We start from the raw sequence: 26,727 nt of genomic DNA, 5'->3' as shown, positions 1-26,727 counted from the left end.
GCTTCCTTTAAGTAACTGATACATTTGGCTTGTACCACCTTTCTTATTATTTGCTGATAATAATATGACAAATAATATGACAGTAAATGAAGCAATACATTAATTTTTTAATTAATTATCACTGTTTAACTATTTTGACAAAACTCCAGCTCAACAGAAATACTTTTAAAATATACTACTACTGTCATATGACAATTCTTTTTGGATGATAACATCAAGGGCATATCTATAATACAAGAACTGTAAGTCCTTTCTCTATTTAAAGATTTTAAACATTTAAAGCATTATATTCAATGGAGTGATATAATTTGCTATGACTTAGGCTTAATTGTGTTAATAAATTATGTATTTAATAATTTTTTTTGTATTTAATAATTTTTAAACAAAACCACTTTTAATATAGATGTTTTCATTAAAAATTCAAAATACACTTTCTGCACCAAATAATAATTAAATATTAAAATGGAAATAACAGGCAAGCAAAAGTTTTTGAGGAAAAGTATTACATTGTTTAAACAATTCAATACAATGTAATTAGAAACTAGATTAAATATTTTCATCAATAGAAACTTGCTCTTAATTTATGAATTGTGGTTTCTATATAATTAAATGTAAGATAATGTTTGAAAAACATCACTTTTTAAAAAATATATATGCACTATAGCCACTGAACTTTTGCCTCTGTGTTATGTACGTACAGGAGACTTTATTTCCTGAGACCTAATTTGTGTGAATAGCCTGGATCTCTGATCTCTTAAGTGAAATCAGTAAAATAGGTGGACTTGTAAGCACCATTTCTCCATACACCATATACAAAGATTGTACAAGTTAATATTACTTCTAAAAATTCATTTCAGAATATGATTTTTGTCAAGTTCATACCATTGAATACACCTATACCATAGATCAAAATCTGCATTGCCATTTTAGAAGACTGTTGAATTTGTGATCTTTGTCTATGGACTAAGATCGGGCAAGAATTGGTGTTCATGAAAAGTATTATTTTATAGTAAGCCAATGTGAATATTAATGTATCAGATAAATTACACTAATTGTGTGTGCCTCCTACCATATCACCCTGCCAATATTGTGTTTTGTTTTACTTTTTTAAATATTTGGCAGGTATGTGGGCTGGGTGCTACCTGTCATTCTTCAGAGGTCTAAAGTCCGTTGGACACAGAGCCAGATCAGAGCTTCCGCATTAACTCTCAATTTCCTGGCTTTTTGAGGGCTTCGGCAGACCCATAATGTTTCTTTAACATTGGAGGTTTTTTTGTGGTTTAATATTTCTAAAAGCAGTAAATTATTTCCAGCATATGTAAAAAAGACAAATTTCTCTGTGGTTAGTGACCACAAAACAAAACAAGAAACAGAAATAACTTCAGAGAATGAATCCTAAGAAAAGTTTCAAGTTTTAAACCCTCACTTTGATGTCATACGTGAAAAAGGAAATTTTGATGAAGAATTGTGAACTAATATTTTAAAGAAGCCTCAAAGCCAATATATATTCATGTATTTCTCATTTTTATTATCAGTAATAAGAATGCTAGTTGTATGTAAACATGTAAACATGTACACTCATTGTCTCTCATAGACGTATAACATAGCTATGAATAAGCTTAATATTGACTAGTAAAGAAATCTTATGAATGGTTTAAGATAGAATTTAATCTTTGATTTAAGGGACAAATAACAAATACTTTCCTTTAACAAGAAAATAGTTGCTAAACCATTAGCAAATGGCTTTTAAAAATAGAGATGTTATTGATTTATCATTGCATTTGCATTTGTTTCCAGATTTTGAATTTTCATTTTTGTTTTGTAACTATAGCAATTCAAAGTTCAGCATGAGCTTTTGGATTTTAAATAATGCTTTATTTCATAATTTTTAAGTTAAATTTTTTTCAGAAAATATATTTTAATTAATCTGATAGATTAAAAATTAAGCATATGATAGAAAATGTCTTGAGAAGTTAGTTTGCAATGGTAATTTAAAACTGTATTTTATTGAAGTGTCATCAGGGATATTAGACCATAGAATGACAGAATGATAATGCTTGTGATATAATCTACTGTCCTACCCAATTTTAAAGAAGCTCATGCCCAGATAAATTCAATTAATTGGCAAATGACATAGCTGATAAGTGGCAGAGCTTAGACTTGTTCTTTTTTGTCATGTAAACCCTAAACTAACCCAATTATACATCACAAATGAAACTTTCATTTAGGGCAAAATCAATAAGGCAAGAAGACCTCAGAATCTCAAAATAAAGACACATATACCAATGAAAAGGCCAGCATGAAGGGTTTGATTACTCTATGTAAGGTACAGAAGAGCAAAAATCATGCTTAGATTTTTCTAATGAAGCAGGGGGGAAAATCCTAAGCATCTTTCATTGTTTCATGTTGCTAAAACTTCAACCTTCTTTCTCCAATGTGGCTTTACTTGTAGAGACAGCACAAAGCAATGGAGATTTCTTGGAAGAGAGAGACTGATAATGACAAGATCCAGTACAGATTCTAGACTCAAACTCAAGTAAGATAATTAAGCTTTTAACTTCTTTTCATCATTACTCCTGCTTGTTTATGCATATTTCTTCTGGAGCAGATCAAAACTAAGCTGAGAACCTAGATGGTATGTACAGATAAAGAAAATGGGCATATCACAGAGATTTTTACCCCTGATATGATAAAAACCAATGTTATATAAGGAACAGCTTTTTCTAAGCTTTCTAAATTACATATCTTGGACCTGAGAACTTCTAAACTTAGAAAAATAGGAAGATATACACTCGAGATAGTTTTCTCTTTATATATAACTATCAGTAGGATGGACTAATGACAGCTTCAGGATTCAGGATGTATGATATTAGAATTGTTCCAGAACTTTTTTTTTTTCATAGTAGTCCTTTACTTGGAAAAATAGGTCCCACAGCAGAAACTCAAAAGGAATATAAGACAAAGGGAAGAAAAGCAAAACAAATAAGTTTTTCCTTTAATAAATTAGTTTGCTTCAAATGTACAATTATTCTCAGATGAAAACTAATCTCATTTATTATGAAGTCCTCACTATTCTAAATATATATACATATTCCTTCTGGAATAAAACACAGAAGTGACTTTACTTGCAAACCAGAGTTGGGATCCCTATTCCGCTGAATTTTAAAATTAAAAGTAAATTATGTATGGTGTCCCCAGAGGATATTAAAACATAAGTGTTAAGTGAAATACACAGTCAGAACTGTCAAACATGGAGTTAACAGTAAATCGTATAGTGATGCCAAGGAATAATCCAGATTCAAGGCTCTTTGATTCAGATTAAAAACTGTGACGTTGAAACCAGTAACTATGCTTAAAATGATGAGCAAAACAATATTCCGGGAAAGAAAAAGACAGTTATATGTAAGATATAAATGAAAACTGCTTTTAAGTTTTAAAATGTGCAAATAGCTTAAAGAATTTACACATATATACATAAACACATATCACATTAAATCTATGCTTCCTGCTGAGATCAACCATCTCTTACTTATAAGGAATGGAATTTAAAGATCATACTTCCACTTTCTATGTTCAAGGGATATTTCTTTTATATTTTAGACTCACTGATTTTTCTTTATCTTATACATTTCCAAAGCTGCTACTTTATCCTTCTTCCTTACACTGGAACCCTTTTTCATGTGCACGAGGGTGCCATTTCTTAGAGATTTTCATCCTGAAAGGTCAAGGAGCAGATAGGTGGGATTGTCAAAGAAACACAGCCACGCTAATGGTCTGCTAGATGTTACTACTGTTTCCAGCAGTAACAAAGACTCCACCGCGTGCCCTCAGGTGAGTCACTTAACCTGCTGTGTCACAACCGCTCAGTCTGCAAATTAGATAATCACCTTTGCCACCCATCTTCCCCTCAGGGTGGTTTTGAGAATGTCATCACTGGTCACTTGTTTGATGGATTCAAGAAACACTCAATGCCCTTGAACCCCTGAATGTGCACACTCAAGTACAAGCTGAGTTATGAAGCTACACCCAGCAAGAATGTTTCCTTACTGAAAGAGACAAAGGGCAGCCCACTGAAGAATGCCAGACCCAAACGACATCTTGAAGGCCTTTGAGATTCTCAGATGAAAGGCTTTATATAAAAATAAAGTATTGTTATTACCTAGGCAGACAAAAATGCATGCATTTTCTGTCAGCATTCAAGAGCCATATATAGTGGTGCCCTCTGCCCCCCTTTGATATTTCGTTTGCATTTAGTTTGATGACAATATAGATAAATCCTCTATTTGGTGCCATTGGACCTGGGCTGCATTTCAGTGTGTGGAAAATGACGAAATGAAAGAGAGAACCCTTTGAAAGAAAGTGAAAATAAATGTAATAGCCAAAAGCCAAATAATAGTCATAGTGTATTTAAAGTCTATTAAAGAGCAGCAGTCAGGGTATCAAATGCACACTCTCTCATCCTCTGTGGTCAGCCTACTATGTGGACCACCTGCCTTAAATTACACAAGTTCACCACATCCCTAGAGTGAGGGGGGAAGGCAGGAGAAGAATGGGGGTGGAGAAGCAGCTTTCTCCATTCATGCTAATCATACCAAATTTAAAATAGTTTTAGAATACCTCTTTTCAATTCACAATCAATTATATTTAAATCTCTAAACCACCGCTCTTGGGTTTGGAATAATGTATGCATATATATGCAATAAGTAAGTAACTTGGAATTTCAGTTTTTCAGTAGATACTGATTGACATACACAGTTTAGTTACCAGTGTTCATAATGTTTTAGGAGGTGATGGGGTAATGTAGAGCTTTTTATAGCCTAAGAATATAGGAAAATGGAACTCTAACTGGCTGGAGCAGGAGGAGAAACCTCTCTGGATAAACTGCCCCAGTTTGGTTAAGAAGCACATGTGAAGACTCTGTATTTGGGCCTTTGACAGAAATCAAGTGGAATCAATTTCATAGGCATGAAAACATACTGATAATAAGGAAGTCAGATTTCTTGTTAAATTTGACAATGATTACTTTTGAGGTGCCAAGGCTGCTACCCATGGTTGTGAGGGATGTTCATGGAAGAAGGGCAGTTGGTCCATGGGGTAATGGGACCTGAAGTCAACCCTGCTCTGATAGGCAAGCCATAAGCTCTGGAAGAAAGGGATCCCTTTAGTTAATCACGCCAAGAAATCATACAGGCAAATGACAGCTATTGGCTCCATACAGAAAGACACTCTAAGATACTTAAGTTAAAATTAATGCCTGAATCTCAGTATTTTAGTATATGTCTACTTTTGTGCTTATTTGGGTTTTCTTTCTAAACCTGAGAAGTAAGTATATGGATTATCCCATCATCATAGTATGGGACTGTCATATTGTCATTTGGGGGGTTCTTTTAGATGTAAATTCTGCCTCTCTACCTCAGTTTCCCTAATCAAAAAAAGGGGTTTTCAAATCAACAAAAATGTCTCGTGACAGGTGCTAAGCAAAATGCTGGGATTATAGTAATGAGCTGGATAGTCACAAAAGGCTTAAAGTCTAATAAGCAACTATATAGGATGTTGCTACCAATTACTGAATGTGCATTGAAAAGAAAGTGAAGTAGTATAGGCCAGAAGAAGATGTTCTTAGTCACTTTTACTCTCCATTCTAAGGTTTCTACTCTGAGAATATTAAATGCAGAGTGAACCACTTTTCCCTCTCCACTTTTATTCTTCCCACTGTGTGGGGGGGTCATTTTCTGCACCACCCCAGAATATCAAAGAAAACCACTTGTTGGGGCCTTCAGCACACACACAGCAAATATCCACAGGTGAGACCAACCTTCTGTGATTAGAGGTTCCTATAATGTTCTGATGAACATTACAGTCACTTCTACATAGCCTTTAGACATTAGAGAGGTCCCCAAGAAGTGTTTGTTGACTGAATAATCATGCATTTGTTTAATTGAAGGCAGTGTCATAGTGGCCACCCACGCAACCTGTCACTTGGGGAAAAATGGTTGGGGAAGAGTGAACATTTTGAAATCACCTCTGCAGATCTATGTGATATTTAATTCTAGCTGTATGATCAGACAATTGAGTAGATCTTTCACAGGAGTACGTGAGAGTCACTTGTGGCTCTATACTTGAAAAAGTTCACACATTCTTTACCTAGATATTACTTTTCAGAATTGTGCTACCTGCAACTTGATTTCAAATTGTTCTTTGCATCAGTAACTCATGAAAACAAAACCCACTAGGAAAGCATGTCAGACATAAGCATAGCATCACAGATCAGAAATTGAAAAGGCCTCTGGGATCATTTGCACAGAGTAGGAAAACCCACTTATGATCATTCTCCCTTGGTTCTGCCTCATTCCATAATCACTCCATGGGGCAAACTACACTCCTGGTTTTTCTGCCCAACAAACAGTTTCTGCACATGCTAGTTAAATTATCTTTTTTTCCATCAGTCTTGAATTCATAAGAGTATTCATAGTGGTAATTATCCTTTTAAAAGGCAAAAATAATGGTCTTGGGCATTTTTCCACAAAACAAGGCTTTGTATCAGTAATTGTAAAAATCAAAACAAAATAAAAAGTACTCTGAAAGGTACACATATTCATAATATCACTATTAGAATTTCTAGTATAAACAAAGACTACTCATTTTCATTCTTAGGAAATGAAAGGATGAAACAGCTAACTAGGATGCTGGCCTTTACAATTTACCAGGTGTTACTTATATCTACACACAGAGCAGTGTCCAGACTCACCTATTAGCAGACAGTCATGGCCCTGTTATCTACTTTGTTTATGCAAAACTGTAGTAAAAGAGAAAAATAGTGAGCCTTGGGGAATAGTTGATCAGCTAGAAGAAAATGGATAGTTCTCATACCTGAGTACTCCAATTCTGGAGTTTACTATCCTGCTTAAAATTTTAAAACCATGCTCCCAAGTAGAGAAATGGGCACAGACTAGACCCAGTTCATCCAGGGCAAATATCTTAAACACTTTGGACTCTAGAGTCCTTCACTGTAAATTAAATGGGTTATCAATCAGGAAGGTATGTAAATCACCATCAGGCTAATGTGGACACTAAGAACCTCTTGTCTAAGGAAGCAGAAAGCCAGGTACCCAAAGAAACTCTTGAAGGCCTTGTGAAGTGAACCACAAGGAAAATTGGAAATGATGACAACAAAATCAAACCAACTATCAGGGTTTATCAAAGGATTGATCCAAAAGTAGCAGCTGACCAACAAATTAACCTGCAATTCAATAGTTAATGTTTGATGTCATTTTTTTTTTAATCAAAAGTCCTATAGAAGCTGTAAGTGGAAAATAAGCTAAAGGTCATATATGGAAAAAGTAGCTACTTAAGAGGCCCTGATTATATTTTGGAGATTATTCCAAGCTGCATATCAGTCTCATTCATCACAGTCAACTACAGAAATAATACCACCAATGTCACCTTCCAGCATAAAGGGATTGCTCTCAACATGGCACAATTATAAGCTGGAAAGAATTTTTGAATGAAACATTTCAGAAAAGCAATTTGTGGTAGCCATTAAAAATCAAAAATGGAGGGGATCCCTGGGTGGCGCAGTGGTTTAGTGCCTGCCTTTGGCCCAGGGCGCGATCCTGGAGACCCGGGATCGAATCCCACATCGGGCTCCCAGTGCATGGAGCCTGCTTCTCCCTCTGCCTGTGTCTCTGCCTCTCTCTCTCTCTCTGTGCAACTATCATAAATAAATAAAAATTAAAAAAAAAAAATCAAAAATGGCCACACCAATGTACCCTTTCCCGCATCACCTCCTGAAACACCATTTGCTATCACAGATATCACAGACGGTTTTCTACAGCAAACAAATCCCAAACACATAAGAGTTCAACACTAATTTTTCCTTACACAGGACACAGGTGACCCCTTTGACCACCAACCTGTCTTTCATGCTAGTTTTAGAAACCCTGTCAGGAAGAATAAAAATTTCTGCGGCTTGTGGAACTTTTTCAGGGTATAAGGTCTTGACCAGCAAATATGAAAGTATATTGTTTGGTTTCCTCTCAATATCAATACTTAGTATCACATTTTGGGTCTTGTAAGTGCTCCCATATGTTTCAGAAATAATTAAATTTTTATTGACATTTTGGCCTGCCTCCTAAAGATGAATATCCTTCAGCTGTTAAACATTTGATAGGTTTGAAGTTGGAAAAGTTTTTTATTTAATATTTTTATGCTCTTGAATATATACATACAGAAAAGACAAGAGGTGACCTGAGTCTTTTGATGTAGTGACTGGAACTCTAGGAAAAAGGCAGTGACTTCCAAAAACTCTCAGGTTGCCCTTAGAGAGGAGGGGAATAATCAGTATGTCTTTTGTCATATGATTAAGCTTATCAAATCAGGATCGTCTCTGCATAAACCAATAAACTCTGATCTGGTTCTTTGTTTTGTAATGTCACAAAGAATGGAGCAAGCCTGTCCGTTGGAAAATACTCTTTTTGAAAAAGGTTCTCGAGTTAATCCATTCTCTTTTACCCAGGAAATCAGGCTTCTCGACTGGGAAAGCAAACTGCTGACCTTCTTCGAGTTACCAAGCTCAGAGGGACTTGGGAGGAGGGAGTGTGGAGGCTCCTCAAAGAAAGGCTGAAATAGTCAGACACTCTTCCCCCAGATATCACAGATTCCCAGCCTTGTGGGATTCTAAGCAAATAACTAGAATATCACTCAGGGCGAAACCTTCCTCTGTAAGCAGACGTTTTCTAGCAGTGCCCTGGCCTCGACCCTCCTCACCGCTGGTCTTCAAGCCTGCGCGGCTAATTCCTTCCTTAATTTGCCTTCACCTTGGGAAAGAAGAAAGAAAACAAAGTTCCTCCTCCCCCTTCCCCAATCTGATACATTTCAAAGAAGAAATGGCTGGAAAAACGTCGATTCCACTGGTAAAAGCGTCTGCGGAGGCTACTGCGGGTCGGGCCCACCTTTAGCTTCAGGCTGACAAATGTCTTCAGCGCGTTCCCAGCTCCGCGGGCCCTGGGGGTCCCCCCCAAATCGCTATAGCGTCCGCCCTGTCTGACCTGCCCCCCTGCAGCGGCGCACATTTCAGCTTTTCAGCTCCACGGTGGAGCTCGGAGTAATTGAGTCGGGAGGGTTATTTTTCCTGGCCTCGGCTCATCGTCCTGAGACTGCGGGGAGCTCTCGGAAAGACGGCGCCCCCACCCCCGCCCCCACCCCGCCCCGCCCAGACGCCCCGGCAGCTTCTGAGCTGTGCCCCGGCCTCCGCCCCGCCGGAACCGGGACAGCGATCCGCGCGGCCTCGGCCAGGGGCTTAGGCCGGCGGGTGAAACCACCGGGAGTCCCAGCGGAGGGCTGATTCCCGCCCCGCTGCACATTCGGGGGTCAAATCGCATTAACACCAAACCGCCAACTGGGCGGGAGCAGGTGGTTAATTACATAAAACAGAGTTAACTGCAAGAGGCTAATTTTACAGCGGTGACTCGGTTTCCCTCCGTAGCTGGGTCATCAAAAAGAGAAGGTCTCTCCCTCCTCCTTAGTTGGAAGGCGGGGAAAAGTCATCGGGGGCTGGAGAAGGAGGCTGGTGGTGCGTGCTGTCAGTTTAAGGTGACCCGCAGGGTGGCGCGGTAGGCGCTCCGGCTCCCAGCGTCGCGGCTGTTGGAAGCAGGTTTCCCTCACCCCTTCCTGGAAGGTAAGAGCTTTGGCATCTGGAAGTGTCAGAAAGGAGCCTTTTGCCATAAATCATCCTGAAAAGCATTCAAATCAGACAAGCGTCTAGAGACCCCTTAGACACTCCACCCCCAAAATCCTAGATCAAAGTGCAATTCCTGAACCATAAACACCTATTATAAGCAAAATCCTACTTATCTGGAGGATGCTAAAACTGAGAGAGAACGAAGGAGTAAGAGGCATTTGTCGCTGTAAATCGCCCCGCACAAATTCACAAGCTCTATCTTGTCTTACTTAGATTTGTCAACTGCTTTCCTGGGGATGGCCAACCACAACATTTCTAAACTCGCCCAATACGCGTTTCTGGGGTCCTAAGAACAGCTGGCTGGAGAGTTTAGAACGCGAGACTGGACATTCGCTTTTGCTTTTTTTTTTTTTTTTTTTTTTTCCAATCAAGAGAAGCAGGTGCAAGAGTCCGGAGCTGGGCAGGTGGGAGGCGGAGAAAGAGAATTCACTTGGTCCTAGCTTAGGTGCAGCAAGTGCTCCTTACAGATTACGCTAGTGCGGCAACCCTCAGTGCAAAAGCACTGTTCATCCGAAACTTCGAAAACTCCGAACAGAAAACACCCGCCCAGGCAATTTCTGCTCTCGCCGAACTCCCTCTCCGGGCTGAGTTACATTTGCACCGTAGCACTGTAAATTTCCGAGTTCTCTCAAGCGGGATCCTCAGAGAGACAAGGACACTAAGAGAGGACCTCGAGGGGTAGATGTCTGCGATTCTGAGACAGCAACGTTCTTGCATCAGAAATGAGAAAACGCTCCGATTTTCACCACGACTTCCTTGGTCAAGCCAGAGTCAACCGATTGTATGGAAATATCTCAAGTCTGGAGCGGGGATGGCCCAGCCGCGGTCTAAGGCGGAAGCTAGGGGGCGGCGGGGTGGAGGGTAGGAGCTTGGCTGGTGGAGGTCGGTGGAGGGGGGGGGGGTACTAGCGTGGAGAGACCTCCCCCCACATACATCCCCTGCCGGGAGCCGCGCTCCCTAAGCGGGCACCGCGAGAGGGGGCGTTAGGAACGGCGCTGGCAGCTCGCTGACTCCTGGGTTGAGATTACTCGACACGTGTCTTTTACTCCTCACAATCCATTTCTTATGGGTGATTTATGAAGGAACCTCTTTGATCTGGGACGGTTTTTATCTGTCCACTGTTACAGATGACAGACGCGGCTGCTAAAATGCCTCGTTCTCCCTGCCTAAAAGGTTGATCCACACCCCCCCCCCTTTCCCAAATGCTGTTGCTTTTTCTCTGGTGATCCCCACCCCCTGCCTCTTCGTTCTCCTCCCCTACCCCCCAGGCCCGTTCGCTGTATTAGTTGCAGTCCCTCCGGATGTTTTAAGTCAACAAAAAAGTGCTGGGCAGGGTCAGCTGGGAGCCAAGGCAGGCAGATTTGGGGCACGCTCTCCCTTTGGTGCCACATGTGTTGGGGTCCTAAGAAGGCCTCCAGGCAGGGACCAGGAGAACTAACTAGCTCCCAGAGTGCAGGGTGCCCGCCTTGGGTAGGAGAAGGCAATGCCCTGGTACTCAAGTCCCAAGGCGGGCTGGCTTTGCTCAGAGAAGGGACGTGGAGCCTGGATGCGGAGGGCAGTGTCAGTTCGAGGTCCTGTGCGGGGCCGGGACTCATCAGAACAATCACTTTGGCTTAACTAGGGAGGGAAGGAGGCAGCGGAAAAGGGGGAGAGGGGATCACGTTGCGCAGCCTGCTTGTCCCTAATAGGTAAAGGAAAAGCGGAGTCTCAGAAGCGGTTATTAATAGTAGATCTCTCTCTCTCTCTCTCTCTCTCTCTCTCTCTCTCTCTCTCTCTCTCCATGAGTGTGTGTGTGTATGTGTGTGTTAGTAGTATTTCATTAAAACCATATCCTGGAACAAAGAGCTGCTCTTTCATGTTTCTTTGCTTTGTTATTACTCTGACAGGAGTTCTAAAAACAGGATTTTCCAAATCAAAGGATCCCTGCAGTCCGTGCCCCCTCCCTCCCAGCCCCCCTTTCCTTTACCAAACTGCTCTTGGTATCATTATCCCACTACGGATTCTTAGACTCTTGATTTAGCCGGAGGACATTTAATAGCTGACTGGATTAAATATTGCAGACTCCAGCCTGGGCTATTTGAAAATCCGGGTCGTGGACTGTGCCTAACTTCAGAGAAGGAAAACTGATCTATGAGATGTGTTTTAAGTTTCACTCAGTCGAGGCCTGGAGAGAAGGAAGAGGAAGAAGGATTCTCTGCTCCAAGTCTCTTTAATATGTTACAAAGTTAAGAGTTTTAAAAGGTGTGTGTGGATGGGGGGTAGCAAGAGAAGGCAAGGGTTGAATGAGGCAAGGGGGGCAACCTTAGCAAGAGACTAACACAAGTTGTCTGGGGTGATGAAAGAGGGATTTATAAGAACGTTTTCAAGAATGCTACTCTGGAAGGTAGGGTTCTGCCTAGGAATGGAGCACTGTTGTAGGGGTGCATCAGTGGCCGGTTCTGAAGGATTATCATTGCTAAACGTGCAGGCTGACTGCCTCTCTTTCTGCTGCATGTTGGCTTTCAAGAATAGTAACAATTCCTTGATTGGTGTTAAGTTTCAGAAACAAAAGAGGAAGAGAAATCTGGACTATTGTGTCCAGTAGTATATTTAGAAATAGAGGTCTGGAAGCCCCAAAGGAAAGCAACACATATCAGAGTCAGAGTGTTGGAGTTCAACCCAACATCCATCTTGGCTGGGCAAACCCAGAGGGGCAGGATCTGAGGTCTTCCTCCAGGACGTTTTGGGGGCCATAACCAGATATGATATGTAGCCAAAGGTAATAAATCAAGGTTAAGTTCCTTCAGGGATGGCTGGAGGGGTATTTGGATTAAATACCATAGAGAGAAAAGATGTGTCTGTTTATCCAGTCTTGCGAATTTTTAAAACTGTCACCCTTAAAGCTAACGTGATCACTTTGAACTTTTTTCAATTCTTTGGAAACCCAAAGGGTATTAATATAAACTCCGACAGTAAATTTAGACTTACTATTGTGGGAGAATATACACCAACTTTAAAAATTTCTTTTTAAATACAGAGCTGTGTGGGCAGCTATATAAATAACTCTAAGCCGGGCGATTATCAATTTAACACTTAGCAATAATGTTGCATTTAAATGAAGAGCCACAGAACAGTTCCTTCATTTAATGTACAGTCTTAAAGATATTGTCAACAAATATTTAAAACCCTACTGTGCACAGAGAGCCAGGCCTGAGCCAACCGTTAATATTCACAATAACCTCTATGAACATCTCTCTCTTAAGAACAGAGAAAGGAATTGGACTGTCTTCCACAACTGGGCAACTACTAATTCATTTCAATTTTATGAACCGAGTTTCCTTCTTGCATGGAAAGGGGGGGGCTCTTATTTGTACAAGAGATTTTTAAAAATCCTCAATCAAACTAATAATGTAATTTCTTAAAAGCCCTACCCAATGGGCAACAAAGATCCCCAGAGCCTGGGTCCCGGCCCCAGCAGGGAGGGATCACCCGCTCATCTTTCAGCCCAGCCAAGCATCTTGGAGGTTTAGGGTCTGTCAGTCCTGGCATTCCTTCGCTCTTATCACTCTCTACCCCTTCAAAAAGGCAATTGATTAGTTTCAGCTTTTCCAAACCGAGATCCGATACGTTTCTCAGGATCAAAAGTCTCTGAGAGGCCAAGACAGAAACGTGGGGGATGGGGAACGTAAAGAAGGAAAGCGCGCGAGGGGGGCGGTGTGGAAATCTGCCAGCCACCCCAACCCTCTGCACCCAAGGCACTTAGGGGATTGGGGGGCTGCTAGGAAGGGGTAAGAGTGTGACTTCTCCTGGAAGAGGCACTTAACGATTTAAGACGTGTCTCCCCTTTCCGGAAGCAAATATTTAAAGGAGAAAATAGATATCTAGAAAAGGAGGTTGATGATTTATGCCTGGATTTTCCTCCAAGCATTTGCCTTCCTTGTATTTACAGGCGTGGCCCCATTTGCAAATCGTACATCTGTTCTCTTCACGTGACATTTCATAAAAGCCCTAACATCTGGGCAAGATAAACTTCCTTCAGGTACCTGCTTAGCTTTTCACTTGTCACACTCGCATCAGCCCCGGTGGGTCCTTCCCGCCCTCCCGCAAGCCTCAGTGGCGGGGTCTGTGGCGCGCTTTGTTCCAGCCCCCGCGCTCTGGCCCCCAGCCTCCTGCGACCCCGCATCGCCCCCCTCCCCACGCCAACCTCTGCCAGGGCCAGCTTCTTGGGCACACCCCGTCCTTACGTCTCCGCCTCGGGCTCCACTGTGCAGGTAAACGAGGGCACCATCTTGAACCCAAGGAGAAAAGTCACATTGCCTTCGGTTCAGGCTTCAGACCCAAAACAAAACAAAACAAAAACTGCCTAATAAGCAATATTCAAACTTGCAAGCTTAGAGCGCACAGTCCCATGTACATCTATATATTCCTCAGTGAACTGAAAAAAAAAAAAAGAGTGCTTGCTGTTGATTCTGATGGTTGTCTTTTCATGGAACGTTCGCTCTATCTGGTAGATGTCTAAACTGCATGTTTTACAGAAATTTAATTTCACTTGCTCGTCGTCATCTCCAGTCCCCCAAAAAAGGCTGCCTTTGGGATGGATGTCTTTGGAAATGTTTTGTTTTTTTTTTCTTTTCCTAATCTGGAATTTTGTTCACGCGTAAGTACGAAGACACATCCACAAACTTGGTGGTGGTGATGGTGGGGGGTTGGGGGGGAGGATGGAAGGAAAAGAAAACAGTCCACGTAAACAAGAAAGACAGCCGTTGGAGGCCTTCGCTGCAGCAAACCCCAAACGATCTCATTGCAGGGCGCCCACGAAATCCCGGCTATAATTGAGTGTTTTCTTTGAGGTTTTCTGACCATGTGCTTTTTTACCATGGTTACTATGACTCTGATATGAGAAGCTGGATATTCATTATGATCCCGTCCCATCCGTTCCCCCAAGGTTTATCTCCCTGGCCCTTATAAAGAAGGAGAAATGTAAAGGGGGGGACTTTTGTGCCAGTGATTTTAACCTGCCCCACCTTCCAGTGACCTGCCACATGCTCCTTCTTACTTTATAGACATCTGGGAATTCCATACATGCCTTAAACTCCAATTACACACCTTCTTCAAAGGACACGTGCTTTGATTTGCTAAGAACATTAAGTGGGCTCACGTCCTGGGGCCTTGGGACAAAAGCAAATGGCAAATGTATCCCGTGCCCTGTTTACCGGGTCTATCGTTTGCTGTTCAGCAAATGAGGATAATTAATAATCCTGTTTGCATTTCCGAGGTCTCGGTTTCGAGGTTTCCTGGGAAAAGAGTGGGATAGCCGGCTTTGAGAAATTATGAGGTAACGGATTTCTCCTTCCACTTTGCCGGTGCACTTTCCTTCCACTTTCGCTGGTCCTGGGGGTGGGGCACGCTTTATGACACACAGGCAGAAAATTCTGGAAAAGTGGCCCCCGGGGATCCCCCGCCCGACCCCCGTTTGTCGCTAATAGAGGCCCGTCTCTGGAAATTTGAGGTTGGGCCTTTGCCTGACTCTGTTGCTGCTGCTCCTTCTGCTACCGCTGACACTTGGAACCGCCGCCTCTGCGCAGCGGCCAGACGCGGCCCGGAGCGGTCCACGCAGTCGGAGAAGGGCACGGACACTCACTCTCCCCACCGTGTGGCACCGGCCCGCCACCCACGCAGGGGAGTCTGGGCCGGCGCCCCCCTCCCGGGCCCGCCGCAGGTGAGACTCCCGCTCCCCACGGAGTTCTGTTTGGGTTTCCGTGGCGCTTGTTCCCCGCAGGTTTGTTTGTTTTTCTTCAAATTACAGATGCAGGGAAAACCGCCTGACATCATGAGAGCGGGACAAACGCTCACTTTGAAGGATTCCTGGGCAGGACTTCAAGTGAAATCATATGCCTGAGAAGAACTTGATACCGGTCTAGAGAAAATAACCAGTTCTGAGTTTGCCAAACCGTGGAATGTGCAAAATGCTCGACTTTTTTGCAAGAGGCCAAGTGTCCCTTAAAAAGCTCTATTATGAATATGAGCCTGAAGACTGAAGCAGCAGAAAGCTTGTGCCGTTGTTGAGTGTGGGAAAAAAGTACACACAGTATGTGAGTTTCTGCTATTTAACCTTATTTTATTAATGATATGTACCAGTTTAGGGAGGGTACCTGCAACCGTGCATGAATTATCTATCATCTGTGCATGTGCTTAGCAAGTGTGTGCACGAAGAAGGGAAGTGTGTGTATACAGAATGTTCTCATAGGAAAACAAAAATTTACTGCTTATGACTGAAGGCTATCAATCCAACGAAATTAAAAGATTTAATATATATATGTATACATACATACATATATGTATGTATATATATATATATATATGCACAGTGAAGGAAACATTCTTACTCAGTTGTTTAGTATTCACCCAAGGCAATTTTATACAGCATTTTCTCTCCAGTAAATGCATTCCTGGCTAAAGAGTAGAGTCCCCTGTCCAGCCACCACATTAAATTCTCACTTCTGGAGCAGAGGTAATTCATTCTAAGTGTCCATTAAATAAGGATAGGTAGCAAAAAAATAAAATTAAAACAGGAAATAATGGTAGAGCAAGAGAAACACAGGTGGCTTTATTTCTATTCTAAAAAAGAATTTGCATTCTCATGTGTAATGGGGGAGGAGATTGAGAACATAAAAAGTTTGCAAACTGAAAATTGTATTCTAATAGTTAAGATTTTCCCCCAGGAATTATTCTCATTCAAAGAAAAGCTATCTGTTACCTTTCTTTCATTCATTTATTTCCCCTAAATTCTAGGAGAAAATATTACCTTCAGTTTAGCAACATAAATATGGCATTTGCTTTTCTGCAAAAGGTTTTCTCTTATCAGAAACGTAAAGAGAATAAAACACTAAAAATTTTTTTTAAAAAAATTAATTAAAAAGCCAAATGAAAGGCTACCTTTTTTGAAACTTCTGGGTTTTATATCATCAGAGATAATATAGAGATTACCTTCTCAGCAATGACGGTCAGCTCCATCCTGATGTACATCAAGAAATCTGAAATATCAAATAGTTATACCAAGCTAGTGAACAAGGAGATTCCTCCATGAACAGTTTAGAAAATGGAGGTGGTAGGATGATACATACACACAGAAGAGAGAATTACCATCTTGATGCTCTCTCTCATCCTTTTAGGGTACCCTCCTTACATTTCTACCCTTCTCTCTCTCTCTCTCTCTCTCTCTCTCATACACACATTCTACAAATATACCCACACCCTATAAGTACACTCACACATAATCACTTTCCCGGCTCATGTAGTTATTTGATAAAGGACTACCAAAATCCAAAAATTAATTCCCCAAGCCTTCACTAATCTTTCAGTGTGCGTAAATGCTACAGGCTCCTCATCGTAAAACATGGTCTAAGATACTGAGAATAGTAAATTTACAATATTGTTATGTCAGCATTCTCTGATGATGTGTGGGAAGGAAACGAAAACCTTCAGGCAATATAATAACCTCAATCTGAGTTGGGCAAACATGATCTGTTTGGATTCGTGTACACTTGTTTGCCATACCTATTGTTTCAATTAGACAGCAAAATTATTTTCTAGTTTGAAAAATTCCCGGGTTACACCTGAATGCAGTCAACTAGATGTAAAAGTTAAGTCCTAAGTGAGACAAACTTACTACTTATAATGTTGTTAGTTATAAAAACCAGTATTTTCCTGGCTCAGAAATAACCAGAATTAAATAAAATTCAAGCCCCATTTGTTTAACTGTTACTGTTTCACTTAACTTCGGATTTTGTATACCTGTAAGTAACCAGGGAAAAATTGTGTAATTTTGAATAAAATATATTTGCTAAAGAACTGACTGGAAAATGAAAGCTCTAGCACTTAAAATTGTAAGTGCTCTAGTAGTTACTGAAAGTTCAGGTGTTTTGTTTATTGTATTTCTCTCCATAGTTATATGTTCTTTATATATAAAGAAGGAGCATGCTTCTCGAATGGATAACATCAACATGGAAAAATATTCTTAACTTTGGCTTTTCTTTTAAGCAAACGTGACATAAATATCATTTTCATTCATGAAAAAAGAGGGAGGCAAATTACTTTGCAAGTGGAATTCTCTCTCCTGCTGAATTTAAACTTCTTTCTTTTCTACGCATTCCTACTGATTTGTAAGTGTACAGATACAGATCATTTTAGTAACACTTTGGGCATCCTTTCAGTGCAATGAACGCTATTACTTAAAAGTCCTGACAAACAGTGGAGGGTAGAACAAAAAAATACAGTAACGAGAGAAAAATAGTCCTGGCTTCATATTGCTTATTTGCATTTAACTGTTTTACAGCTGCCTCCTCAAAATATAAGCAAGAGAAGTGAATAACAAATTTCCTAAGTTTTTGCTTGTTTGGGGGCCTGATAAGAGATGAAGGAGAGATGCTACAAAGTCCACTGAACACCAAACTGGAATAATAATAATAAAGCTGTCTTTCTAAATAACACGCCTGTGCCTGTCAGTAGCTAGTTTATTTGCGTTTTTCACTGCTTTGTTTATATTAGTGCCCCCTCCCTCCTGGGTGCCTCCAGAGTTAAACAAGCAGGTATTTACCTCCAACTTAATCCTGAGCTTTAAAAATATAGACCAAACTCTGAGGTTCTTAAAATTTTCAATCATATTTATTTATTGCAGAAAAATAATATACAAAGATATTTACAAAACAATCATAAAAATATGAATGCATTTAGACACCGGATCTATTTGCATTTTACCATGGGTCATCAATAAATAAATAGAATGTTGTTTTTTGTATTTTAAGTTTTTTTTTCTCTCTCTCAGAGGAAGACTGTAAAGAGGGTTTAACTGACTGTGATTTTGCAAGTCAGTTAGATCCCCGTATTTTTATTTCTAAAGACGTTCTTAAAATTCCTCTGGGTTGGTACCATTTTAAAATGGAGAAAGTCCATAATGATGCCTTTCCTTTCAGTGGCTGATTGGCACGACCTCTTGAGAATGCATGCATGAAAAAATAAAAATAAAAACATTCTTCGTCAAAAAAAAAAAAAAAAAAGGAACACAAACAACTGTTCAGACTTCTATCAGAATGTAGAGGTGTGAGGATGGTGCCGCTGCCCGTCTGGGAATCACTGTCCACGGGCCTGTCTCGCTTTCTCTTTTAAAAGTGCGCCCCACGCCCTGTTTCTTTGAATTTGGGTTCTGCTCTTCTAATTTCCAAGAAAATCTTTGGCATATATATTTATTTTTAGTTATCCAGCTCCAGAGTCTCTAGACTGTCCATTTTCTCCTTCTCTGGAAACAATGACATCTGCAAAAACCCAGAAGGGGGGGGGGGGTTGGAAAGTTGGTTATTGTTTAGGTCTTCGTGGCTGTTTTCTAAGACTAGCGAGCACTGTTCTTATCACCACTACTGAGAAATTACGCTGAACAACCTGGAAGGATTTCAGCCCAAGGGCAAGAGGAAGTGGGTGGGCGGAAAGAAGGAGGAGGTGGAATTTGGAAGCATTTGTTTTAAGGAGAACGAAAACTTAGAGCCAGAAGAAAGGGAGGCGCTGGCAACCAGACTTGCCCTTCCCCACGACCCTCGAGTGTCTCTCAAGTCCTCCCTCCTGTCCGACACGCACACTCACGCACACGCAGCACACCCGGCACGGGGCGCGTCCCCCTCACCCTAGCGGGGACCGACCTGCCTTTCAGGGACGCTCGGGGGAAGAGGTGGCGGTGCCAGGCTGGGTGGGAAGGCTGATGGGGGGGGGGGCGGGGGACGACCTGGGCGGGGGGGGGGGGGCGCTGAGGAAGGCCAGGTGGGCCGGGAGCCGCGGCCCGGCCGTCCGTCTGACCGCCCGCCACCTGACCCGCGGAGGCGCCGGTCCTTACCTAGGTCTCCGGCCCTGCCGAGGGGGTGGGGAGCTCCGCCTGCTAGTGGGACGCGGACATGGACCAGGCCCCCTCCATCCTCCAGACCGAGAAGGCGTAGCTGAGCCGCTCGTGGGCCACATAGCTGCAGCTTGCCATCTTGGAGTCCAGCTCGTCGCTCTGGAGGACCTGGTAGAGGAAGTCGATGTACCTGGCCGCCAACTTGAGCGTCTGGATCTTGCTCAGCTTATCCGAGGGCAGCGTGGGGATGATCTTCCGCAGCGCGGCGAACGCCTCGTTGAGCGACTGCGTGCGCTGGCGCTCCCGCACGTTGGCCATGACCCGCTGCGTCTGCAGCTCCTCGTACGACTGCGGGCTCCCGCCGCCGCTGCTGCTGCCGCCGCCGCCGCCGCCGCCGCCCGCCCCGCCGCCGCCGCCGCCGCCGCCGCCCGCAGATTTCTTGCCGCGCTTGCCCTGGGCCGGGCTGCCCGGCTCGTCGCCGCCTCCGACGCCCCCGCCCGCGGCCCCGCCGGGCCCCGCGCCGCCGCCCGCGCTGCGCCGGCTGCTGCGCCGCTTGCGCCCCCCGCGCTTGCCGCTCGGCGGCTGCTGCCGGTCCGGCTCCTCCTCGCTGTTGCTCAGGCTGTCGTCGGCCGGCGAGACTGGCGAGCTGGACACGTCCTGCATCATCTCTCAGGTGGCAGCGCGCGGCCTCGCAGGCCCGGGAAAGGGAGGACGGCGGGGAGCCTCAGCCCGCCAGCTTCCCCCGCGCGCGGCGCCGGCCCGGGCGGTGCGGCCGCCGAGGAAGGGGCGGGAGGAGGCCCGGGAGGCTCTCGGCGGGGCGGGGAGGGCGCGCGGGGGAGGCGGGGAGGGAGGCGGGAGGGGGAGGGGACGGTGTGGATGGCCCCGAGGTCCAAAAAGAAGCGCCCAGCGGCCGCACGCACGCCCGGCCCGGCCCGGCCCGGCCCTGCCCTCGGAACCGCCGCCGGTGCCGGCGCGCCCGCGAGGTGTCTGGGAGTTGGACGAGAGCTGCAGCCTCGGAGGCTCTTATACCTCCGCGCGGGCGGAAAGCTTGGGGGCAGCGGTGTCATTGGCCTGACGTGGGGAGGAGGGACTTTTCCAAGTTTTATAGGAAAGTTTCCGCTTTCCAGGCCCCCCTGCCCTCCCACCCCCTTCCTCGTCCCCACCCCCACCCCCCTTTCCGCGGGGTCTAACAATTCGTTCTCCCAAACCATTCAAAGGCGACCTGGCTGCGGCGGCCGGCCCTCTGCCCGCCTCCCCGCCTCCCCGCCTCCCCTCCCCGCCCCGCCGCCCTCCCCCTTCCCGCCCCGCCGCCCTCCGCGGGCCGGCGCGGGGCGATTTCCTTCCGCGCCCGAGCGCGCGCGGGCCGCGCCCCCGCACCCGAGCGCAGCCCCGGAAGGCGGCCGGAGGGGACCTTTCGGCCGCGGTGTCAGTCCCTCCCGGAGTGGATGTGACAGCAGCGGCAGCTCCGGCTACAGCTTCTACGCAGTGGGTGATGCTTCATCTCGCCCCTGTACCCTCTAGGTCCGCGGGGGCCGCTTTGGGATGGCCGGGGCGGGGGCAGGGGCAAGAAAACTGGCAGCCGCGGAGCTCTCCTCCCTATAGCCAGGTGGACGGAGGGGCTCCCCACCTCCCCACCTCCCCACCCCCACACCCCGAGTTGCAAAGCCCAAACCACCGCGGCTGGCCCTGAGGTCGTGGGCGGTTTTTGAAGACGTGGCCGCGACTGCGGGGACTGCGGCTCGGTGCCCCGGCCTGCTCTCACCCCTCCCTCAGAAGCATCTGGGCCTTCCTTTATCCCGCCACAGCGACCCAAGCCTAAAGCCGCTTGCCACCCCAAAGACTTCGCCTCCGACGGGGCTAAAAAGAGGAAGTTCGTTCTTTTCTCGGAAGTCAGCCCTGTCCTCGGAGAAAGCAGCGGGCCGGAGAGGGACAGCGCAGGGTCTTCGCTGCGGCCCGCGTCGCCTGAGCTGCCGGCCCAAGGTGGAGGACCCCGCGGCCGTGTCATCCCTACCGTACCCCCACATAAAGCCCCACATCGTGACCCCTAAAGGGAGGCTCGTAAGAGAGCGAGGTGGGGTTCAAGCCCACCCCCCACCCTCCACCCCGAACCCGCGCAGCTGCCCGTTGTGCGAGGCACCTTCTCCGCCCTTCAATCCTAGGAGCTGGAGTGGGCAGTTATGCTTCGGGTGACCCAAGCGCGGTCCAGTTACTGGGTGCTTTTATTATTTTAAGCAATTCTATCAACACGTTGACAACAACTAGCCCCCCCTCCCCCGCGAGTGGGGGTTGATGCACATTCTAGCAAATAGGAGGCAACAAAAGTCGGTGGGCTGGAAGGGAAGCCGCGTGGTTGAGAAACCCATCTTTGCAATGCCATGCTTGTTTCTCTCTCTCTCTCTCTTTTGGAACGAGTTGGGATAGAATAACCATTTCTTGTTCATCTGTTAAGTTGCAAAGCAAACGAGAGGTCAGGAACCGTATTCGGTTTTCAGAGGAGGGGGGAGGTCTGGGGGTGTGGAGGTTGTGTGCCCTTGTGCAGGCCGAGGTCCGCACACGCTGTCCCCAGACTGGAGTGTCAGACGGGAATTAACTCAGCGAAGGGCCCCATTCTGGGCCTGACCGAGGGTCGAGGCTGTGGGTGTCGGGAGGAGGAGGAAGCCCCCCCCCCCCCCCGGGGTACTAGAGGGCAGGCCAGGTGGCTGTGCCCCGCTGAGGCTCACAGTTTCAGTCCGGAAACCCCCGGGGGTCTGGAGTGCCTGGAACTGGCTGAAGGGCTCAGACTTCTGGGGAAAGTGAGGGCAAGAGGCGTCCCTCCCTCCCCCCCCCCGTGGGGGGGGGCAACAAGGCTGTGCCTTCATGGGAGGGGCGACTTGCAGGATTTGGCTATCACCATTTTCACAAATATTCAGAAACAATGACCACAGCATGCCAACTGGCCTGCCTCGGGAGTCGCTGCGGTATTTTAAAATGAGATCCTGCCTGAAAATTAAGGATACCTTCACTTAACGGTCTGCAGGCAGGTATCCTTAAAACAAAGCGCACTGTGATAACTCACCCTTTTGTTTACATCTTCTGCCTTTAGGATTTTATCTCTCGGAAGCAGAGAATTCAGCCACACTCTACCAAGTGTTCTAAGTTGCCGATTATTCCACGATTTTTATTTGAAGGTGGCTGCGGAAATCTTGAAATTTTTCCACCTTTACCACGCTTTCTCTCTCTCTTTAAAGATCAATCTCATCTCTTAATTTTGTTTTTCTTTTCCCTTTAGTTGAATTCTTAAAACTAAGGAGATCGAATAATTGGGCTTTTTCCTTTGTGGCTACGGGTAGAGCAAGACAGGAAAGTGTGGGCAAAGTGTAAAGGGAAACCTTACCTGACCAAGGGGAGTTGGGATTGGGGAATGAAAACGAGGGCAGAGAAGCTGGAGGAGAAACCAAGTCCGCAGCAGCGCAGCAGCCAGGGATCATTAGCCAGCCGGACTTGCACAGTCATCAATCTCCAAGACTGGTTCTTAAACAAGTGAACCCAACCCTATTCTGGGCACTAAAACATAAACATAAAGGGGATGAGGAGCGCCTGGCCACTGGGTACCAGGGATCCCCAGGGCTGAGGCTCTGCTCTGGATGCCGGAATACTTACGAGGGGGTTTAAAATGAATGACCTAACCAGAACCATCACAGCATGGAATCTTCCTGACGGAGTCACAATGAATGACTTTAGTCCCGAGAAGAAATTTCTCTTGAACTCTTCCAAAAGAGTGGAGGGTGAGAATGAGAGGGATTTTGAGTGCCTAGCCTGATACTTTTTGAGCAGAAGGCTGTGGCTTGCCAAATGAATTACCTCTCAAAATGTTTGGGGCTTGATACTCCCTCCTTTGCAAACCGTAAATATTTCATGGCCGGATTGTCCCTCTCTGTTCATCAATAGCTATATCCTACCTAACATTTTGTCTAACAATTTTCTTGTCCACACTTGCTGGGAAAGCAGACTTAGTTTGAAAATCCTAATTTCAGGCTCTTAAAAACGGTCTTAGAAATTTCCCTTTGGGGCTGAACTCAGCCTGACTTAAAGGACGGTAGTGGAGAACTACCTTCTTTGGGAATACTGGATTGATTGGAATTAAATCATTTTGTCTACTTCTAAAATAAATTCCCTGAAAAAAAAATTAACTGAAAACAAAAAAGTTTTTCTTTTGCACTCGGATAATTCAAAACGAGCTTTGTTTTCAAAACTGCAAACTTGGCATGTTCGCAGCCCTTCCTGAGGAATGTGTGCTGTGTTAAAAATTGAAAAAAAATACTGTTAGGAGAAACAAAGTTAGGAATCTCATACTGAGCATATGCAGTAAGTTATGCATGTATCTGTATTCTTCCAGTTTGAATATATATGCACTGATATTCTCTTAGCAACAATCCTTTATAAGTACATTCAGAGAAGGAAAAGAAACCTACATATACTCTAGAATTGTTAGCAAGAGAGTAAATTTTGGAGTTGGGTTTGTACAAAAAGGTGAGTATTTGAATCTGTGCCTACTCTTTCTTCTCAGTCTTTGGATGACCTCCCACCTGTAAGTTGGCTTAGAGTTTTGTGAAATAATTTCTCTGAATTGCATGAATGAAGCACAGGAGCATTCCCACAGAAGAGGGCGCAAATTGGAAAAGGCTGCAGTTGAATAAGATTATACATCTTAGATTTCATCTTGTTTTGAACACTCCACAGGGATTGCCTAGTTTGATATTCAAGTAAGAGAATTTTATCAAAGTGGAATATGAAGTTCGTGTCAGCACAAGTGACTTTGATAACTCTGTGTAAAAGCAAATTCTTGCTCAGCGACACAGGCAGCCTTAATGATGTTTGAGCACCTTGCCCTAAAGAAGAGGTCATTCTTTTTCTCTTTTAATGATAGTTGAATTCATGAATTTAATTGATTCTGTATTTCTCTTTCTGAACTTCTTTAAGGAACAAAAATAGAAATTGTGAAACTATCAATCCAGAAATAAAATGAAAAAGAATAAAGCTTAAGAAATTGAGTTGCCAGGAATACCTCGAATGAGCAAATCAAAATTTCAAATAAATTCATCTTTAAACTATCTGACATTCTGCCTTCAAAATGAGGATGAGGTAAAGAAACATGCTGAACTTGGATGTAGAGAGGAATCCAAGTGTGCAAAGAATGGAGCGTTGAAGAACCTCCCCCCCACACACACACACCTCTATTGGCTTATTGGGTATGCAGGCTAGAGTGGCCACGTCCCATCTTTGCTTCCAGTTAACCTTGGTGAAATATGCTCTCAACTATTTCGGGGGGCTGCTGGAGTAAGTGAAGAAATAATGGAAGAAATGTATAGTTATTCATAAGAGGCCTTTATTATGAATACAGGCTTCCTACTTCACGAGCATGTTTATCTTTTCTTTTTCATCATTGAGCAATTTAAATCTTAATCTAATGGTTTAAATTTTGTGTTTTCCCAGATAAAGTTGCTTTTCTGATTACTCATAACTTTCATGTCTCTCCACTTCAAGGGATTTCCTTTTTTCACAAATGGCTTTTCCTGAAGCCTTAAATCCTATTTCCATTGTTTTGATTGATTCTTCCTGCCCAAAACATGTTGTTTTTGCCAGTGACCACAAGAGGACACAATTTCCTAGAGAACTTAGCTTTAAAAGAACCTCACAGAAGGAGAAAACTAACAAAATAGCAAAAATACTGTACAATCTGTGACTGTCATTTTGCATATGCCTATTTGATTTGTGCCACCTTTATTAATTAAAAATATGCATGAGTTGGCATTCAAACCTTAGGTTTTTTGGAAGATGTTTTCTTTTTGTTGTAGAATATAAAAGAAAAATGCTTATGAAAATATACTGAAAAACTACCATTTTAAGGGAAAATATTTATTTTACATTAGCAGAATTTTGTACAAAACTCTGAGTGACCTAGAATTTTGCTTTTTCAATTTTAGAGCCATGTTTGGCAATGAAAAACAGGTTTTTGTTGTTGTTGTTATTGTTGTTGTTGTTTTTAAATATGTGACTATTCCAAAATATCTTTGAAAGTTTGAATTTTTAGTTTCAGCATTTGGGATGTCTTTACATGAAAAAATGTATGGAAATTATGTTTTATGGTTTGCCAATTATATTTTAATGCATATCATAGGTTAAGAACTAAATCATTTTTCAAAGATATGGAAAAATAGGACATTTTTAAGATACTCCCAACCCTTGCCCCATATTATTATGCACACTCTTTAATTTGAGATCACCTTCCTCTTTCTTATTACTTTTTCTCAAAAAAGGTTTCAGACCATAAGATTACTTTGTCAATTAAAATACACTAACATGAATTATGTCTTGATACTTTTCTAAAAGAATTTTATAGTTCTGGGTGAGTGCCAGTGAAAACCAGGCTGGGGAATCCCTGCTTTATTTGGAACTCAATGTTTTTGCTTTGCATTTGTGTCTTCTTGCAGATGCATTCCTAATCACATCCTCTGAGACCCTGCTGGAGGACCTGCACAGTGGACCAAAAGAGCTGGAAAGAGAAGAGAAAAAGACAAGGAAAGAACAGAGTGAAAATAAGGAGGAGATCAAAAGAGAAAAAAAAGAATGTGAAGAGAGTGAAAGAGGGAGCTAGAACAAATGACCAAGACTTATAAGAAAAAGACTGAGGCTTACTATGTAGGGATCAGTGATCAGAGAAAAGGCTTAAATCACAAGAGACAGGAAGAAGTGCACTTAGCGGGAAGCAGAAAAGCACCAAGATTATTTGCCTCAGTTTCTGCTCAAAGAGACTGTTGTAAGTAGCTACCTGTCCCTTGGTGTAGGCATTTAATTTTCAAATTCCCTGTCACTCTCACTGAAGTCATAACGAGAAGTAAGGAACTAGGTGGAGGGCCATGAAACTTTTAATTGAGGTTAATGTTCATCTAATAGATGTGGTCTCTCCAGAATTAGAATAAAGGTGATCTATGTTGTCATCCCTGCCTCTCATGGTAGTGGACGGGAAGACTTCTGGGCGGGGGGGCACTGATACTATTACTCTGAGAAAAATGCTTCTGATCTTGGTAAGATTTTAGAAATCCTAGCTCATTTCTTGTTTTCTATTTGATCTCTGCAGTGGAGATCAAGC

At 43.8% G+C, this 26,727-nt stretch overlaps 2 protein-coding genes and 1 long non-coding RNA gene across 4 annotated transcripts; 2 read left to right on the top strand and 1 right to left on the bottom strand.

Moving 5' to 3' along the window:
* Positions 1-9,416: 9,416 nt before the first annotated feature.
* Positions 9,417-18,192, top strand: LOC140608906 (uncharacterized). 2 transcript variants are annotated; one of them, XR_012010906.1, is made up of 4 exons: positions 9,417-9,676; positions 9,953-15,437; positions 15,525-15,810; positions 18,054-18,192. It is a non-coding gene; the product is annotated as an uncharacterized lncRNA (long non-coding RNA). The 2 variants fall into 2 exon arrangements; XR_012010905.1 differs by having other exon boundaries at positions 15,525-18,186.
* A 168-nt stretch (positions 18,193-18,360) lies between these two features.
* Positions 18,361-20,414, bottom strand: TWIST1 (twist family bHLH transcription factor 1). Its single transcript, XM_072783850.1, has 2 exons — positions 19,599-20,414; positions 18,361-19,029 (listed from the first exon to the last, which is right to left on the bottom strand). Exon 1 carries the CDS (start codon positions 20,262-20,264, stop codon positions 19,641-19,643), a length of 624 nt encoding a protein of 207 aa, XP_072639951.1. The 5' UTR covers positions 20,265-20,414; the 3' UTR covers positions 18,361-19,029; positions 19,599-19,640.
* Positions 20,415-20,474: 60 nt separating this feature from the next.
* LOC140609359 (uncharacterized) lies at positions 20,475-26,575 on the top strand. Its single transcript, XM_072784724.1, has 4 exons — positions 20,475-20,658; positions 20,816-21,119; positions 21,404-21,669; positions 26,069-26,575. Exons 1-4 carry the CDS (start codon positions 20,475-20,477, stop codon positions 26,230-26,232), a joined length of 918 nt encoding a protein of 305 aa, XP_072640825.1. The 3' UTR covers positions 26,233-26,575.
* Positions 26,576-26,727: the final 152 nt, after the last annotated feature.

This window comes from Canis lupus, chromosome 18, assembly GCF_048164855.1.
Source record: "Canis lupus baileyi chromosome 18, mCanLup2.hap1, whole genome shotgun sequence".
In the NCBI taxonomy this organism is placed as follows: domain Eukaryota; kingdom Metazoa; phylum Chordata; class Mammalia; order Carnivora; family Canidae; genus Canis; species Canis lupus.
This window is presented reverse-complemented; position numbering and strand designations above follow the sequence as displayed.

What these genes read in the sequence shown, in the direction of transcription:
- LOC140609359 (XM_072784724.1), top strand. Translation starts at nt 20,475, where the DNA reads ATGGCCCCGAGGTCCAAAAAGAAGCGCCCAGCGGCCGCACGCACGCCC. An exon ending in CGGAAAGCTTGGGGGCAGCG is followed by an intron (nt 20,659 to 20,815) that starts GTGTCATTGGCC and finishes AACCATTCAAAG; the next exon opens with GCGACCTGGCTGCGGCGGCC. An exon ending in GAGGCTCGTAAGAGAGCGAG is followed by an intron (nt 21,670 to 26,068) that starts GTGGGGTTCAAG and finishes GTCTTCTTGCAG; the next exon opens with ATGCATTCCTAATCACATCC.
- TWIST1 (XM_072783850.1), bottom strand. Translation starts at nt 20,264, where the DNA reads ATGATGCAGGACGTGTCCAGCTCGCCAGTCTCGCCGGCCGACGACAGC.